The 19,790-nt window shown below is 43.2% G+C and overlaps 1 protein-coding gene and 1 long non-coding RNA gene across 2 annotated transcripts in view; one reads left to right on the forward strand and one right to left on the reverse strand.

The window, feature by feature from the left end:
• Positions 1-334: 334 nt before the first annotated feature.
• On the reverse strand, positions 335-6,708 carry LOC118520602 (uncharacterized). Its single transcript, XR_013447712.1, has 4 exons — positions 6,401-6,708; positions 5,421-5,578; positions 2,222-2,335; positions 335-396 (listed from the first exon to the last, which is right to left on the reverse strand). It is a non-coding gene; the product is annotated as an uncharacterized LOC118520602 (long non-coding RNA).
• HAS2 (hyaluronan synthase 2) overlaps positions 5,572-19,790 on the forward strand; it is a 30,068-nt gene continuing 15,849 nt past the window's right edge. The window contains exons 1-2 of the mRNA XM_036068690.2: positions 5,572-5,897; positions 18,519-19,145. Of these exons, the coding sequence (XP_035924583.1) occupies positions 18,519-19,145 (627 nt within the window). The 5' untranslated portion in view covers positions 5,572-5,897. The remainder of the gene's footprint in view (positions 5,898-18,518; positions 19,146-19,790) is intronic.

Raw genomic sequence — 19,790 nt, forward strand, 5'->3', positions numbered from 1 at the left:
ATTACATATAAACATATATTAAGTAAACTCTACACCCAATGTGGGGCTGGAAGTCGCATGCTCTACTGACTGAGCCAGCCAGGCACCCCTCTTTTTTTCTTTTTCTTTTCTTTTTTTTTCAAGATTTTATTTATTTATTTGACAGAGAGAGACACAGCGAGAGAGGGAACGCAAGCAGGGGGAGTGGGAGAGGGAGAAGCAGGCTTCCCGCGAAGCAGGGAGCCCGATGTGGGGCTCAATCCCAGGACTCTGGGATCATGACCTGAGCCGAAGGCAGACACTTAACGACTGAGCCACCCATGCGCCCCATATTTTAAAGCTAGTTTCCTCACCCGTGGAAAGACATGCTAGAGAGCTGTGAATTGTGCAAGACAGTTGAATCACAGATCTGTACCTCTGAAACAAATAATGCAATATATGTTAGGAAAAAAAAAAAAAGAAGAAGATAGCAGGAGGGGAAGAATGAAGGGGGGGAAATCGGAGGGGGAGACGAACCATGAGAGATGATGAACTCTGAAAAACAAACTGAGGGTTCTAGAGGGGAGGGGGGTGGGAGGATGGGTTGGCCTGGTGATGGGTATTAAGGGGGGCATGTTCTGCATGGAGCACTGGGTGTTATGCACAAACAATATATCATGGAACACTGCATTAAAAACTAATGATGTAATGTATGGTGATTAACATAACAATAAAAAATTAAAAAAAATCAAAGAAAAGAACCATAAAAGTTCAAAAAAAAAAAAGACAATTATAAATAGTGTCTGATGAGAAAGGAATTTTTGTCCCTTTTCTTTCATTTGCATAATCCCTAAAGCAAACCTCTAATAATACTCAGTATCTAATTTGAAATCATCAACAATTGATAATTTACTACTCTGATATAGTGAGATGTTCAAAAACTATAATTATAATAAGAAATAAAGTACCCTCTTCTACCTATATCAATGAATCAATAAGCATTTTGATCTCTTCCAATGTGTTCATTCTAAAACCCTGGGTGTCTGATAGATGCTTCCATATCTCCCCCTATCCACATCTTCAAATTTAGTCATAAACATAGTTAGCCATGCCCTCTTCAAAATTTGGTCTGAATTAATACTAGAGCCTCAAGAGTTTAGCCTTGGAATTAACACTAAAAGTAAGAAGTCCAATTTCCATGTGATTACTGGAAACTCCTTCACATCATCCAAACTGGGATCTAGAAAACTAAATTCCAGGTCAATCTCTTTCCATCTTTGCACAACTCAGACTCAGAGTTCTGTATCTTGTAAAGCTGAAAAATGCTGTGTTTTAATCCCCACTGGGGTACAGTCTTAGGGTTTAGAGAATGTTACATCTCACACGTACACGAAATAATGAAATATATCAACATTTGGAAAATCTGCGTAACTCAGTGAAATGGTATTTTCCAAAGAATCAATTCAGGATATAAATTCATGAGTGGTTTTAAAAGATGCATTTAAAGTGTAAGCTAAACCAACAGATTTTAATGTAACAGAGTACACACAGTTCATTCCTGTTGTTTTAGATACAACATTGCAACTTGCCTTTATAAAATTACTGTGTTGGGGTGTCTGGCAGGCTCAGTCCCTAGAGCATGAGCATGCCACTCTCAGAATCATGAGTTTGAGCCCCACGTTGAGGGTAGTGTTTACTTGAAAAATAAAAAAAATACTGTTTGTCAAGTTTTGACATAGTATCAAAGACTATCTAAAAAGACTACTAAGATACTTCTCCATTTTCCAATTGAAGCCAGATTTTTTTTATATACTTCAGTCAAAACAATTGGACGATAAAGCAAATATGAGAATCCAGCTGTCTTCTATTAAGCCAGCTAGTAGAGATTTGCAAAAATGGAAAACAATGTTACATTTCACACAAGTGTTATTAAGTTGACAGGCCATTGTGTTTGTTACTGTTTTAAGTGAACTAATAAATATTTTTAAACTTTTCAGTCAGCTTTTATTTCTAATATGGTAAATATTGATGGATATGACCCATATAAACAAAGTTCTATGAAGTCCTCAATAATTTTTAAGTGTATAGAGGTGCGTGACACCAACAAGTTTGAGAACCACTTATATATAGAATTGTGAAGGTTCTAAATCCTTTTTCTGGAACCTGCCTCTCAGACATAAGGAGCACTTCTTTTGTGATGCAGGAAGGAGGAGATCAGCAACAATATACTGCTAACTCACATTAACTGAAGTAAAACTCTTACCTCCAAAGTTCTTTGCCACATTGTCTTGTAGAGCTGAAAACGTTGGATAAGGTATGAGTTAACCTGAAACATCCGTCAAAACCTGAAACATCTGTCATCTTCTGATCCAAATGGCTCATGTTTAAAATAGAAGTTAAAATTTAAATTAATTTTCAAATTTTATTCAATTGGTTGGTGTCATAGCTTTTTTGTGAAACTGGATCTCATGTCCCCTAATCTGTTGCTTGTGAATCAGTACCGGATGGCTGGTAGCCCTAATTCAGGCCTGGGACTCAGAAAGGAATTTTGGTTAAATGCGAAGGTTTGGGTATATCCACGGGCACACAGAATAATTCAGTCCGAGAGAGTCAGCGAGGGGACAGCAGAAAGCGGAAGCAGGTCAAATAAATGAACTTGGGATAAAACCTGAGTTAATGCTTACCAAGAAAAATGTAAAGAATAGAAAGCCAGGAGAAGGGTGCTAATGTTTTTTGAATACGCACAATGTTCATATTAGAAACCACTGTGTTACGTGAGGAACCACAGGCTACATTACCTCAGAGGAGACGTTAGGCCCTATATGAATCTCTTACTATAATTTAAATATACCATCATAACAACTCTGTAAATCAGCTATTTTCGTCATTTATCAACTAGGAAATAAAGGTCTAGTGAGGTGAATACACTTCCAGGATCACACAAACGGATTCCACATCACACAATGCCACATCAAAGAAAGGGTTTGAATTTCAGGTCTCTCTTATCCTGGATCCTCCCTAAGAAAATCCGATATATATATATAATATTCTACCCTCAAGAACTTTCATGTCTGGCTTTAAATTGTACTGGCCTCTTCTCTACTCTCTTGAGGTCGGGGGAGCTGATGCGTGGACGTGTAATGAGCTTTTATATTCATCCATAGTCAGGCAACGTTTTACTTTTTCTTTATGGGCCATGAATTATAAGTACAAGGGGACAAACAACAAATGTGTTTTTGTTTAATAAAGAAACCCCGTTTTACTAAATGTTCTCATTGCTGGAACTATTAGCGTGGGGACAGCTAAATGCTACTAAGCAAGAATCTGCAATCCTGCATTACATATAATATTCATGGAAATTTAGAGCTAAGGTTAAGTGTTCCTGTGGGGTCCCACAGCTAGACACTTGACACCCACGATTTTCACCCCACCCCTAAATAAGTTTAATCCATATTATATGTAAGAGTACATAAATTAGATAATATAGTTTATTTTATTTTTTTTAAAGATTTTATTTATTTATTTATTTATTTGAGAGAGCGAGAATGAGAGAGAGAGAGCACTTGAGAGGGGGCAGGGTCAGAGGGAGAAGCAGACTCCCTGCTGAGCAGGGAGCCCGATGCGGGACTCCCCGGACTCCAGGATCATGACCTGAGCGGAAGGCAGTCGCTTAACCAACTGAGCCACCCAGGCGCCCCTAGATAATATATTTTAAATTACAACTTAGCATTTAAAAACTACCATACAACTAAAATTCAAGAAACAGGAGTCTAAGTGGGATGAAATTGTGCTCTGAAATTTAAGCCAGTTCCTCAAGAGCTGAATCACCTAAGGCAGCGTTCAAACAAAGGCTGAAGCCTTGAAGGTTTGTAGGGGAAAATTAGTAAGTGGGTTTCCCCAGAGCAGTGTGAAGTCATCAGGCCCGGGTAATGCTTCCCAGAGGTGTAACCGCCGGAGGAGGGGGCGGTGCGGGCGGAAATGCGTGGTACTTTGCAGGTCGGCCCCTGGGGACTGGGTTGGCTGACTACCTGGTATTGCCATTAAATTCTTAACCTCTAAGCACATCCCCTAACACCACACCCTGCACGACTTGTTGAAAAGCATCGTTTCTAGTTTTACTCGACTTTTCTGTTTTGACTTGTTCACTATTGTCCAAAATATGTGATAAGGTGCAAAACCCCACTTTTCAAGGCCTAGCCGAGTTCCAAAATAAGTCCACACTTCAGAGAAACCTTGGAAGGCAAGGAAAAAAAGAAAGAAAGAAAAATCTCTTTTTACCCTATAATAATTACAGCGGAACCGTCAATGGCCAAATCGGTGAATTTATAAATTCACTCTCATTTTTTCCTAAACAGTGCCACCTACTGTCCATTTTAAGTCATCAGGAGACGTGTTGGCGAGGACCATAGAGAAATAAGGGGAAAAGAGTAACCGGGGAAAAGTAACTCTTCCCAGCTTTAGGGCATTTTGGGGGGGGGGGGGAAGATTGAGAAAAGAGCGTGTCAGAGCAAATAGCAGCATTCTGACTCGGTAGCTTCTTAGGCTCGCAAGAAGCAAAAGCCATTCAAGCCATTCTCTTGGAAATGGCTTTTACTCATCGCGCTACGTCCGAGGTCTCCAGAGCACGATTTTTTTTTATGTTTTATTTATAATGCGTGCTGTTTGAGCATTTTTACGTTAGGGGTTTAAGTTAAGAAAAAAAAAATATGATCATGTTTCCACTTTTTCCGTCACCCAAGACGGAAACGTCTGTGTAAGGGAGACTCTGACACTTGACATCTGCTCAGAAACTTTTGAGCTCCTGGGAAGAAAGGGTTAACATGCGGTAGACCTGTAGCTGATTTTATTTAGAGTCGCAGCCGGCTTGCGAATTTCCAGGTGGGTACACACACACACACACACACACACACACACACACACACACCCCAGCTATCTCTCCCCTGGGCTGTTACTTAGCCTAAGGGCACCATTTGGCCTTAAAGCAAATTAGTGAAACAGTGTGGGGAGTTTTTCGCGAAGAGGGAATCCTTGTAACTCAGACTGGAGTTCAGGGATGTCTGCAAAGCGCGGCCTCCCCGCTCCACCGCTGGAGGGAAGGAGGGAATCAGGTGGTGGCCAGCATATGTGCAGTGCATTTCTCTGCACACGTTAGCAATCAAGTTAATTGAATTCATTGGAGTTTAGAACCGGCCTCTAGCTCAGAGAGGGCTTTGAATGGCCAATTTCTCTTTCTTCCTCTACCCCTCCCCGCCTCCCGCCCGCCCGCCCGCCCGCGCTCCCAGTTCCCTCCCCTCCGGGTTCCCCAGTCCGCACCTCCCTTCTCCACTCCCCTCACCCCCCACTCCCTCCTCCGCCCTATTAAAACACCCACCAGCTCACTTGTTAAGACCCCCTTAAGTTGGAGGAGGCAGAAAGGCAACAACAGCGAGGAAGGAGAAGTCAAAACGTCTGGAAAGAATTACCCAGTCCTGGCTTCCAGCAGCCCATTGAACCAGGGACTTGAACCAGCCCCAGCCAAAGACTTTCTCCCGATTCTGCGCTTCCTGGGTTCTGCTGAGTCTTCACCGGGCTTTTCTTGATACGAAAAAGAAAAGACTTTCCGATATCAGGGGAGGGGGAACTGGAGCAAAAAATAAAATAAAATAAAATAAAGTTAATTTATTTTTAAAGCACAATTTTTTCTTTAAGAATTAGACTGAAGTGCAACGGAGGTATTAAAAAGAACAGTAGTGAGATTTCCTTTTAAAGTGGGGAGAACCAAACATTTAAGACTCCCCCAACCTTTTTAAATGTTGTTTTTAAATTTTTTATTTTTTTTGGCCGGTCGTCTCAAATTCATCTGATCTCTTATTACCTCAATTTTGGAAACTGCCCGCCACCGACCCTCCGGGACCACACAGACAGGCTGAGGACAACTTTATGACCAAGAGCTGAACAAGGTACGTTACACTGGCGCGATATGGTGAACCAGGAGGGCCCCCCGAATAGGCCAGGGAGAGGGAAGAAATTATCCACGTAAGTGTTAAATAATTGTAAAGCTGGTTTTCGACAGGAAAGTTTGAGGTCTGCCAATTTCCAACAGGCTGAAAATCAGGGGATATTTCAGATCACTCTCAGGCTTGGCACCCTGTCTTTTCCCATCCCTGCGGCGCTCGCCCGAAATCCGCTGCCTTTCTGGGAACACAGGTAACCTCTCTGCCTGGGAAAGACCGCACGTCCCAGGATGTACTTTTCCACTCCTCATCTTCCGGAGCCGCAGAGGGGCTCCCAAGTCGGGAAACAAGAATTTCCAGTGCAAAGAAAATGTATTCCGCACAGCCGCTCCCCCATCCCCTTGCCCCTTCCATCCCTTCCCTTCTTCCCCTCCCCCCCAACCCTACGTGGGGAGGAAAACCCTGGAACAGCCCAGCTTTTACTTTTAAGTGGGAAACCCGCTTCTTACTTGGAAAGCAAAGGGTTAAAGCGATCCGGGCTCCCAGCTCCGGAGAGCCAGGACCCCCGAGAAGAAGGGTCCTTTGCCACCTCCTCGCAGCTACCGGCCTCGCTCGGCCACTCCCACTTTCCCGGGCTTCCCCTCCTTTGCACTCCCCGGACCCCAGGAAAGTGTCAGGCTGGGTCGGCCCGGGCTCTGCCCGGCTCCGGAAGCCTTACTCGGGCCAGGGGTCCCTGACGCAGGCGGTGGCACTCGGGGACCCCAGAGGGAGGAGGGCGCGCGTCCCTCTCCTCGCCGCCGCCCGGGGGCAGGGCGTGCGTGGGGACCGCGCGCTGCAGCGCAGGCAGCTGCAACGTCCCGGGAGCCAACTCCGACGTGGCACCGAGCACGCTGGCGCTCCTTTCCGCAGCTGCAGCGCGGGGCCCGGCGGGTGGGGGGCTTGGGGGTGCCGTCCCCAGCGCCCGGCCCGGAGGTGGGAGCCGGGGGCCCTCGGGAGCCGGGGCGAAGTGGGAGGCGAGCCAGAGGCTGGGTTGGGATGGATAATCAACACCTTGGGCGGAATTCGTCACGCTGGTTCCCGCCCAGCGACAGCCAGGGCTCCGAAATGGGTCCCAGGGAACGGGAGGGCGGGTCTGAAAGGAGGGTCTGTGTGCGGGCGGGATGGGATGGCGAGAGAGCCTTTTCCCTCCGGCCGTGCAGACTCAGCTGAGGGGAAACGGCGCTGAAAGGATAATTAAGGCTGGGAAGAGGGGCTGGGAGCGGAGAGGCTGTGCCTGGGGAGGAGGGCTTACGAGACCCGGGTCCTATTACACCGGCTTAGGTGCCAGCGCCTCTCCCTCCATCCCCCCCCCCAAACGCCCGCGCGGGGGACTTGGACTCAGCGACCCTGCGCGCCTCCGGGGCGAGCGAGCTGCTGCAGCCGTGCGCCCCGAAGGTGCGTGTAGGAGCCCTGGCCGCCCCTCCCTGGCCACTTCCCCCACGCTTGGGGACCGTTGCAGCGGGCGTCTCCCGAGCAGCTGCCCAGAACCGCTGGGCTCTAACCCACGTGGCTGGCCTGGGATTGCCTTTGACGTCACACCCTGGGGGGAGGTGTGACGCAATAGATCGGGAAGCTCTGATTGGCTACGAAGGGCTTCCCCGAACTGCAGGCCTGAGTATATATAGACTTTCAGCTCTGAGTTTAAAGTGAAGAGTATTGGTAGCTGGGCTTTGCTGAGGAAGTGAGGGTGACCGAAAAGGGGGGGAAAGCCTTCACTGCCTATTGTAGATTTCAAGCTTTTCTCCTCGCAGATTTTTTATTGCAGTGAAGGAGTTGGGTAATGTACCTTTGGAAGCGTTAAACAGGATTATGATTTTTTAGAAAGGTAATTTTAACTTTTTAAAAGGTCAACACATATTCAAACATTTTCAATGATGAAAGGTTTAAAATTAAAATGTGTATTTATATAGATTGGGCTAGGACAAATATTTATGCCCGTCAAACGGTTTGTAGATACGGTTTTAAATTTACAGAATAAGATTGAAAAGAATACTTAAATTCTAAACATTTTCTTTTCATTCCAATGTGTGCAAATTGACTCATTCATTATATTTTCGCTGCGTTTTTCTAGATGCTAAATAAGATTACTCAAACTACTGAGGTGCTGCATTTTTATTTTTACTTTTATTTTTATTTACTATTTATTTATTTATTGGTACTGCATTTTTAATACCCATCATGCTCATTGCAGGTCTTTTCACTACTTGGCTATTTTACATTTTCAATAGAAGGTTAACTCTTTAAAGTGCCTATTATAGTATTTATATTATGTCGTGTGTGAGTTTGCAGTTTTGGAACAAGTATTCAGAATTCTAGGTCAACATTTCTCAGTGGTAGCTTTGGAATTAGAATATCAACACTCCTGTTCACTTTTTCTTACTTATGTATTTCCTGAGTTGGGGGAATAGAAAAATGTCTTGTAGACATATTGGCAAACGTATTACCTGGTATTGTACCTAGAACTAAATCTTTACTTTACCAGAGAAAGTTAAGCAGCTTCGATAAATCGGTGATTAGTCTCAAATTTGAATGTTACTCTCTACAAATCAAAGATGAAGTAGCTGCCATCCTGGAACACAGGAATTGAGCAACAAATAAGAAATAAGAAACTTCCTAGAAAGTAAGTCAGATTGAAACTAATTGTTTTTGTTAGGTTTATAGAAGAGCCTCATAGTTTTGAATTTCGTAAACACTTTGATACATGGTTTCCGTACCAGCTTTCTTTTAAAACAATTTTTTTAAAGATCTTATTTATTTGAGAGAGAGAGATAGTGAGAGAGAGCATGAGCTGGGGTGGGGGAGGGGTAGAAGGAGACGGAGAAGCAGACTCCCCACTGAGCCGGGAGTTTCATGTGGGACTCAGTCCCAGGATCCCGAGATCATGACCTGAGCCGAAGGCAGACACTTAACCAACTGAGCCACACAGGTGCCCCTAAAACAGTTGTTTTTTTTTCTTGAAATTTTAAGCACAGACCATTCACAGATTCATTTATCTATTTTTGGAACTGTGGGGAAAGCCCTTATGGATAATGTGTAGGTCCCCTTTGGCAAAGTTATATTACAGTGTTACATTTTTTAATTGAAGTATAGTTCACACACAAAGTTACATTAGTTTTAGGTGTATAACATAGTCATTGAACAAGTTTGTACTTCATGCTATGGTCACCACCAGTGTAGCTACCCAACCCACCTCATCATCCAACAATGTTACAATACCATTGACTGTATTCCCTATGCTGTACCTTTTACCCCGAGACTTATTTACACAGTTACATTTTTTTTCAATCTAAGAACAAGTGGCTCGTTACGTTATCAGCTTCCTGACTTTTGCGTAATGTGGGGGTGATGAGTTAACAAAGCAATTGGAGAACAGAGCATAAACTCCACTGTCCCTTTCTGGGTTCTGTTTTTTGTTTTGTTTTGTTTTTAATCCAGATTCACTCAGGTTGTGTCCCACTAAGAGGCTGCAAGGACCAAGCCAGTTGTAGCTGGTATGACAGCTGAGTGGGGGAGACAGCTCCCTGTACAAAGATCATTTCCACCCCAACTTGGTTTTAATCCTTTCCTCTCGAGGGCCAATCTGCATAGAATAAGTATCACCCCACCGCATATACCTTAAATTATTCAAGTATATTGGAATGTCATCAACATATACAGATGTATAGAGTTTGTATATATATTGCCTTGTCCATATCTATCTTTCCAAGTTACGCCCAAGGTAGGGCTTGAACTCATGGCCCTGAGATCAAGAATTGCATGCTCTACTGACTGAGCCAGCCAGGTGCCCCTCACCGTCTAGGAAAATGTTGCTGATATAGGAGTCAAAATAAATATAAAGAGGTTACACTCTTAAATATTTTTTTAAGATTTTATTTATTTATTTATTTATTTATTTATTCATGAGAGAGAGAGAGCAGGAGTGAGCAGGAGCACGAGCTGGGGAGAGAAGCAGAGGGAGAGGGAGAAGCAGGCCTCCCCACTGTGTAGGGAGCCAGATGTGAGCTGGATCCCAGGACCCTGGGATCATGACCTGAGCAGAAGGCAGACCCAACCGACTGAGCCACCCAAGCGCCCATCTTAAATATTTTTTTGAACTTAAATAATAAAATATTTACAAAAGAATGCCTCTAAAATGCATAATTTTTACTGCAAATTTTTAAAAAGCAAATAGGATGCAGTTCACATTTTAATGGAATTTGTCGTACAAAAAAAATATACTCACAAAAGTCTTTATAAATAACCATAGCGTAAGGCAAAATATAATAGGGCCCATAAAAAAGTAAAATAATAGCTACTGTTTATCACATGTCTAATATGTATCAGGCACTGAATTAGATACTTTATATACATTATATCTAATTCCAGCCCCCATAAAGAAAATTTTGTAATTAAAGGAACCTTGCCTCAGAATGATTAAGCAACTCAATCAAAGTCACAGTGTTAGAGAGGAGTGTGGATGCAGTTTAACTCAATACTTCTTGAATGTAATGCCCCTGAGCTGAACTATGCTGCAGCTGGACTTGTCAAGTTTTATGGGGGCTTACACTGAGGAGAAACCACATCTGAGACATCAGAAAAGATTTCATGAGGAGACTTGGCATTTGTGGTTCGTATGGCTACGTGGGATTCTGACCTATGAAAATAGTGCCCAAGAGCCAATGGAGGACGAACATAGAGAACTAAGATTGCATGCCAAGCCTTTCTGCAAACTTTACCCTTTGCCATGCTGAATTTTAGGATGAAGTTTATGATGGTGAAATTCAGGAACCAATAGGGCAGTTGGGAGAAGTGGCATCCTAGGAGTGATCGATCAATACTGATGGTACAAATGAAATCTGAAACCTACAGCTCTGGATCCAGACACAGCTGGGGTGACAAGGCCTTTGAAAGGCCTATTGCCTAACCTTGCAAGCTTACTCGCTCCAGGGTCTCTGCTAGGATCAATGCAGTGGGACTGGAGAGACAAAGGCCAACTTCAAAGCCAGAGAGGAAGAGGAGGTCAGAAGGGGACAGGATGAGGGTCATGTGCTCTAATATGACCCAGAGGGTAATGTGCTGTAATGTGAAGACTATTGAGAGGCTTCATTTGGGTACTTTTACCTCGGATTTCTGGTTGAGGACAGTAGCAGAGGTAATACAAAGGAGGGATGCGTATTGATACAAATAAATCATTTAAGTTTTCTTAGACTTTAACCCAGTGATTGCCAAACTTTGTTGTAATTAGAATTGCTTAAGATTTGAAAATTACTCATTCCCTGTTAACACCCCATAGCAATGAACTCAGAATGTTGTGGAAGCCACACATGAGTAGTTTTTACAGACCCCGCTAAGCAATGTGGATGTACATGAAAATTTGGGAACCCCTGCTTTTTACCTTCGCTCACCATGCCTTCCTAATCCCCCCTTAGCAGGCAAATGGCTACAAGCAGAGTATGTCTCATATTACAAAGAAGCAGGTTTCCATGCTCCTTGGCTAGTGTCACCTGCCTAAGTTAATATTCTTAATTCTAATCATTCTACATATGACTGGAGGCCTAGCCACCCCAACCCCAGCCCCCAGAATACAACAAGTTAGGGGTAAAGAAAACCTGTGTTCTAGAACCAGTTCTGCTATTTATGAGATGTGATTTTGAGCAATGCATTCGCTAGGGAAATATTCTTTACATATCTCCTTTTGGCCTCTGTATGTGTAAATATTGGCTGCAAATTAAAAAGACAGCAATCTAGTCTTCAGTGGGTTTTAAAATATAATGAGGAAGAGGGACAAGTGCACTTTATCATTTAAGTTACTCTTTCTTTACATTAAGACATTAAAGCTATTAGTATCCCATTGAAGCTGGGATAAATATATATATTCCTTGCCTACATACAGTAAGCCTGCAAAAAGGTTGCATTCCTGTTTTGCAGATGAGGAAATAAGGCTCAGGGAGTAGATAGATGCCAAAAGGAATTTACTCTTTGTACTCCTCCTTCAGGTGAAGAGCATGCCCACATTGCAACATACATTCGTCCTTATAGACACTCAGCTATGGGTGGTAGTGATATGAAAATAAAGTTTCAACCCTATCCCTAAAATTTGAAGTTCAGAGATATTGATTACGTAAGGACACATGGCTCATTCACAGGAACTGTCAGGTAGTCCGATAGCTAAAATGAGGCAGAGCTTGGGCTTCAATCCATTTCTTCCCAGTCCAGCTATGCTCACTATGTCATGCTCATCCCTTATTAACTAACAGTGGATTAGAGGGAAGAGGAGTCAGGCTGATTGGGTAGTTAGCAGGAAAGAAACTGTTGGTCTTTTTTTTTTTTTTAGGTACTTAAATGAATTCTCTCTTTTAATTTAAAAATCTGTTTTGTGAAGTCCATATGATTATTTCCGTTTTATCTTAGATGAAGAAACTGAAGATGTCTAGTATTATGTAACTCACTCAGTGTTACCACGCCATTAAAAGGAAGAGCCCCGAATCTGTCGCAATTCAGTCTGGTTCCAGAGACGTGGAGGCATGCATGCCACACACAAGTATATATACGCACACACACACACACACACACACAAGTCATTAGAAACAAACACAGAACAGTATATGGATCGATGGACAGTGAATAGTGTAAGAGTACCAGATTTGAAGTTGGTAAAAGATTATCTCATTATCCCCCATGCCCCAACCTTGACCCCTGAATTCATAAGGTTCCTCAAATTGTAACTCGCAGTTTCTGGAAATGCTTTTGGAAGGCCATTTGCCTTTTTTGACTTTATCATCCTGAGGTCTTCACTAGCTGGTCTGGTACTCCCGACAACCATTACATTTAGATAGCTGGGCAAGAAATTATTATTATTATTTTTAAAGATTTTATTTATTTATTCGTCAGAGAGAAAGAGAGAGAGAGAGCACACAAGCAGGGGGAGAGACAGGCAGAAGGAGAAGCAGGCTCCCCACCAAGTAAGGAGCCAGATGCAGGACTCAGATCCCAGGACCCCGGGATCATGACTTGAGCCGAAGGCAGACGCTTAACCAACTGAGCCACCCAGGCATCCCTGGGCAAGAAATTATTAAAAAATAAAGGAAAAAAACCCTGCTGGAGGAGAGGTACCCTTAAGGGTTCAACATATATTCATCGGCCCTGCAGCAAAGATAGGAGAGGGACCTGTTCTTAGTCTGCATTGACTGCCCGAGTCCAAAAGGACTTACTCATTTATTCAGCATGCCTACTATGTGCCAGACCCTGTTTTTGGTACAAGAACACACAGTTGTTAGAGATCATCAAGTCCCTGTAGCCATAGAGTGTACATAGGGCTAGTTAGAAAATCAAGCAGAATCCAGGGAGCAGGACAGGGAGTGAAGAGAGGGAGGAATCATTTTAGAAGGGAGTGGTAAGCTAAGACCTCTCTGAAGAGATAGCACTTGGCCCTACTCTCTGTAGCCTTTCCCAGATGCTGGCGACTAATTTGAATTCACTTCCTCTTCTCCCAGATCCCAGACAGAAGGACCACTTCATGAAGCTATGGGAACTCAGTTCTTGCCACTGCGCTAGTGCTCTGGGAGCAGCTGTTGTTCTGGCTCATCCCACATTGCCTTCTGGTTAATAAGAGGTCAAGGGGGAAAGAGGGCTCTGATACCCAGTGACCTACAGAGTCCAACTTGGGGTATGTGAGCTAACAGCAAGGTTTCTATCTGCTCTACAGGTGGAACAATGAATGCAGGAGCGCCTTTCTCGTGGTAATAAAGCAGGATTTTGGCTGCAGGCATGAATAGCACTGCTGTTGCTTAGACGCAACCACCGGCTTTCTTTGGGATAAGGTCATTCTATGTCCCTTTCGGCTGCATCCACGTAGAAAAGTATATGAGCCCAGAAATCCTCCCAGAGTGTTGGCTGATCTTGTATCTGTTCCTGACTGTCAATTCCCCATTTTCCATAATAGCAGGAAAAGAGTTTTTTTTTTTAAGATTATTTATTTATTTACTTGAGAGAGAGAGAGAGAGAGAGCACAAGCAGGGGGAGGAGCAGAGGGAGAGGGAGAAGCAGGCTTCCCACTGAGCAGGGAGCCTGATGCGGGGCTCGATCCCAGGACCCCGGGATCATGACTTGAGCTGAAGGCAGACGCTTAATGACTGAGCCACCCAGGCGCCCCAGCAGGAAAAGAGTTTTTGAGGTTCATTTCTAACATTTCCTTACACAAGGAAATGTGGTATTAGCCAGAGACAAAAGGATGCTGCCTGTTGTGTCTTGATGATTCAAATCCATTCAGCAAATATTTACTGAGAATGCTCTAATCTGGCATTATGCTACCATGTGGACCCTACTCCTGGTTTTGGGACCATGTGGACAAGTTACTTATATACTTAAGAATCTTGGTTTCCTCGTCCTTTGAGATGAAGAATACATTTACCATTTAGAGTTATTAAGATTAAATAGGATCATGCGACTCAACAAAGCAGACAAGACTTGCCCCGGTGCCTGAAGCCTAATGAATGGTGAATGTTAGCTGATATAACAATGATGCCGATGACGATGTTGATGCAGAAAGTTACATGCATTCATTCAGCAAATATTTACTAAATATCACCCATAAACCAGGCAGTGTTTTATGTCCTTGGGGCACATTAGTGAAAATAGATTTTAAAAAAAGCTGTTGACTTTGTGGAACTTACATTATGATGCATCAAGGTATTCTTTTAACACTTGGCTTAGCTTAGAATTTACTGTGAAGACTAGTACTTAGTGAATCACTGGTATCAGGTCTAGTACCAGCTTAAAAATCAATTAAGTTTTGATTTGGGCAAAAAATCCAAGTTTTATGTTTTAAATACTTATGGAAGGTGGATTTCTAAATCCTCTTTCCATGTAGCAGTAAACTCTTATGATCCAGGATGGAACTAACCATATTTTCCAATTTAACAGTAAAGCCATATGTCTGACAAGGAGAGTTTGCTTATGAAGCGGAGTATCTGAATTGAGGATTGTCTCCGAAAGTCTCACACATATGGTGCCCATATCTATGAAATTGCCCCCAGGGCGGGGAGTTATAAAACAACACACACTGTGTGTCACTCCTGGAGATCAATGTATTCCCTCGGTAAAGCTTGCTCTGAAATGTGCCTTTTGCCCTTTGGCCTGGCCTGAGATGCTACATGTGTTGTAACGGGCAAGAATAGGATACATGGCAGAAATATAAAGGTTCGATTTTCACCGTGTTGCAGCAGTTTACTAGCAACTTTTCCCAGGCTTCAAAGGGACATTCTGGAGACTCCTCTGATGTAAGAGGGTGTTCCCACTTCAGCTGGGGCCAGCAGATGCTATGCGAACACTCTCTTTGTCTACGTGTGCTGATAAAAGCAAGGAAAATGTGAATAATGGAAAAGAATGGCAGGCAGTTCTTTTGCTGGCTCTGGTGATGTTAAACACACGCTAAACACACACTTCAGCTTCTCCCTGGCAGAGTGTTGTAGCCCCCTTGAAATTTTTCACTCTTGTGAGAATGACTCATGTCTTGGAAACGACAAGTTCCAAGTCTGGTGCTCCCCGTACCTTTAGGCATTGGTTAAGGTGCCCGTTGGCAGTTTTCGGCATCCAGTCAGCTGTTTTAATTAACCAGGGATGCTGTGCTCTCTTGCCTTTCACTGGGAACTCCCCATTTCACTGATCCCCAACACCAAGAATTTTCCATTGTGTTGGGATTACCTATATCAGCCTCTGATGTCCTACGTAAGTGCTGGAAAGGAGAGACACATCTGGGTATGTTGTTTTAGCTTCCTCTTTAGCCGATACTTTGGTACTTTAAACTGCATCATGATTTTGGTTTTTTAAAACCCTTTCATAAACACTTTGATTTGGCTCCTCATATTATCTCCACTTAACAAAAGAAAATAATGCCCACAAGCTAGAATCCTGGTCTCCAGGCTGCTTTGCATTACCTAGGTTGTATTAGTTAGGGTGAAATGGACTCAAAATTCATAGTGGGCAAGCAAACAAACACAAACTCAGCAATTAATTCTGGCTGCCTAAGCATCCAAGGCAGGTCTTCCTGATTGGTGGCTGGCTCCCTTCCACGTGGCAGTTCGAAAACCAAGATCCCTCTATCTCTGGGCCCTGCAATCCCCAGGGACCTTGCTGGTCTGTGCATCAAACCTGCAGAAGGGAAAGAGAGATTGCAGGAGACCCGCCCTCAAGTCCCTTTTGAAAGTGGCCCATCTCAGGTTTCCAAAAGCTGGAACACCAGGGCCAGCCACCCCAAGCCATCTTGTGCTTAGGAGAGGAAACACAATTATCCACTCAGGACCACCTCAGTGTGTAACTGTAACTACAGTGTGTAAGCACTGGAATATGAAAGGTGCCTCTTGGATCTGAGTGACGTGTTGGCCACACAACAGGTAACAACCAACATCATACCAGGTGCTGGGTGGACATTCAATTTTAAGTCAGTTTGGAGTCGGAAAATAGAAATAGCGCATCCAGCAAGGGACTTTGCAGAGATAATTGCTTACCTTAAGTTTCCACTTAAAATAGATTTACTTACGTTTCAAAAGCTGGTTGAATTCAAAAAAAGGTCAAGTATTAATTATATATAGATATGACAAAAACCCTGAATTCAGTGTAAATGATTGAAGATGGGGACGCTGCATTTCTACCAATGATGACCTTCATTATAGTTCGTTATTGGAAGAGGAAGAAAATAAATTTTGGGGGAAAATTGTTATTATGGCTTATAATAAGAAATACATATTTGATCTTCATCTTGTGCCTGGCACAGAGCTTCTAAAACCCTTGGTATTTTTGAAGTGAGACGGTAGAGGTGTCTTTTGTTATGTTAATGGTGACTTTAAAAAACGGTCTAAGTAAGGGTGGGGACTGGTGGCTAGTAGAACCAACCATTTGATAGGAGGACTGGAGCATCCAGTCCCACCCCCAGACCTCTGGGGGGTAGAGAGGGGCTGGAGATTGAGTTCAATTGCCAATGGTCGATGATTTAATCAAATATGCCTGTGTAATGAAGCCTCCATAAAAATGCAGGAGGAGAGAGTTGGGAGGGCTTCTGGGTTGGTGAACACAGAGATTTGGGGATTGTGGTGCTCTTGGAGAGGCGTAGAAGCTCCGTGCCCATTCCCCAGACCTTCCATCTGGCTGCTCCTGAGTTATGTCCTTTTATAATAAACCAGTAATCTAGTGAGTAAACAGGTTTCCTGAGTTCTGTGAGCCACTCTAGCAAACTAATCAAACACCAGGTGGGTGGGTCTTGGGAACCTCTGATTTATAACTGGTAGATCAGAAGTATAGGTCACAACCTGGGCTTGGGACTGGTATCTAAAGTTGGGGAGATGGGGGGCAGTCTTGTAGGACTGAACCCTTAACCCGTGGAGTCTGATGCTATTGGGTAGATGGTGTCAGAATTGAGTTAAATTGTGGGACACCCACTGTTGCCTGGAGAATTGTTTGTTGGATATATGGGAAACATCCTTCCCACCACACACTGGAATGGGGTCCAGGAGCCCCCAAAGACAAACAGAATAACAAAAGTCTACCAGGTAACTCTTCTATGTTCAGCTTTGGAGATACTTAAGGAAATACAAAAAAATTGTCCTCCTATACTCTCGTTGTTCAAAACCTTATTCAGGAGTTATACAAACCCTAGGGAGGAGTACATAACTGGCTGCTATTAAAAGCTGAAATGTGTTTCAGGTTTAATGTATTACAGCTTTCAGAGGTTGGGGAAATTCACCTGTTGAAATTAAGCATGATGTTATTTCTTCCTTAATTTATGAATTATTTCTAAAAACACTTATTGAGTGCTTACTGTGTTACAGTGAGGTTTCTGATCCCCAGGATCTAACCATCTGGTGTTAGTGCTGGTGGATGGAGGAAATAGACTTCTGAACAAAGGAATGCAAATCAGAATTACAGGGGCTTGAGAGATGTATGTACAGGATCCCCAGGCATAAAGAGCTTTTAATGTCAACAGAGATTTGGAGTCTAAACTCCTTCATTTAACGGATTAAAAAACCTGAGGCTCAGAGAGATAAAGTGACTCTCTCAAGGTCACACAGCTAGTTGTTGGAAGAGTTAGTGCTAGAATCCAGGTATCGGGATCTCCAACCTCAGCTGGCTGCATGGAAATTGTGAGCTGAGGGATTTGCATTGAAGAGGAGATGAAATTTAGCAAAATTTCCTATGCATTTTTCACTGGTCAGTATTGGGAGGTCGGGGGCAACATGGTGTAGGAAGAAAGAATGCCTTGCTCACTAGGACGATTAGGTTCTACACCTAGCTATGACCACCTACACAGAGTGCATCCTTAGTAAATGATCTAACATACTAAAAATAATACTTCCATGTATTTGTTGAACATGTCATGGTTTTCAATAGGACCTTGCCACCATCATCTCATTTGATTCTTGAAACAGCCCTCTGGGGTGTACCAGAAGGGCATCCTTATCCCTATTTTGCAGATGAGAAAAACACGCAGCTGGTTAAGTGAGAAAGTGAGGTTGGAGCTCTCGGGTACTTCTAGTCCAATACTCCCCATGATGCCATGTTTATAAAAAGTATGGGACAAGAGTGGTTAACCAAGAGTATCATTTGATTATATTACAGATGCATTGTGAGAGGTTTCTATGTATCCTGAGAATAATTGGAACCACGCTTTTTGGAGTGTCTCTCCTCCTCGGAATCACCGCTGCTTATATTGTTGGCTACCAATTTATCCAAACAGATAATTACTATTTCTCTTTTGGACTGTATGGTGCCTTTTTAGCATCACACCTCATCATCCAAAGCCTGTTTGCCTTTCTGGAGCACCGAAAAATGAAAAAATCCCTAGAAACACCCATTAAATTGAACAAAACTGTTGCTCTCTGCATCGCTGCATATCAAGAAGATCCAGACTACTTACGGAAATGTTTGCAATCTGTGAAGAGGCTAACCTATCCTGGGATTAAGGTTATCATGGTCATAGATGGGAACTCAGAAGATGACGTTTATATGATGGACATCTTTAGTGAAGTCATGGGCAGGGACAAATCAGCCACTTATATCTGGAAGAACAACTTCCACGAGAAAGGTCCTGGTGAGACGGATGAGTCACATAAAGAAAGCTCGCAACATGTCACCCAGTTGGTCTTGTCCAACAAAAGTATTTGCATCATGCAAAAATGGGGTGGAAAAAGAGAAGTCATGTACACGGCCTTCAGAGCACTGGGACGAAGTGTGGATTATGTGCAGGTAGGTTTCCGAATTCCTGCCAGGGCAAACATACATTTAAATAAAGCAGCTTTTGTATCTCTTCAGGCATATGCTATAGCCCATCCTTGTCCCTCTGAACACAGTACTTCTTTCAGTTCATTTGAAAACAGCGTGACTGCTGAAAGCACATTTTGAAAGAGAGGAAAAAAATCTTGTGTAACTGTTAAGACTATCTATGAAAATGCTTAACTCATGCAGTGTTATTGGTTGGAAATCAAGATTATTTTGAACAGGAGACCCTTCCTTCCTTCTCATTCCCTCCCTTACCTTCTCTGCCCCCTTGGTTCTGCCAAGTCAAATCCAACGTCATTTTCCACAGTCTTAAAATCTCCAGCCTTGTAAGAAAATAGTGTCTGCCGAGCAGAAAGGTCCTGAGAAAATCTGCAGGCTCAAGAGATGGCTATAAAACGTTTTTCACAGAGACTGGGCAAAATGGGGGTGGTGAGAACAATTTTGATTTAAAAGGGTAAGGAATTCAAAACTGAGGGACAGAAAGAAAAGGAAAACAAAAAAGGGAGAAAAACAAACACACACAAAAACCCTTCCCAGAGCAAAACCGAAGTAATGTTTATTTCACTCCCCAAACAGCATTACCTCACTCACTGCACTTGACCTTTGAAAGCA

This window comes from Halichoerus grypus, chromosome 5, assembly GCF_964656455.1.
Source record: "Halichoerus grypus chromosome 5, mHalGry1.hap1.1, whole genome shotgun sequence".
Lineage (NCBI taxonomy): Eukaryota > Metazoa > Chordata > Mammalia > Carnivora > Phocidae > Halichoerus > Halichoerus grypus.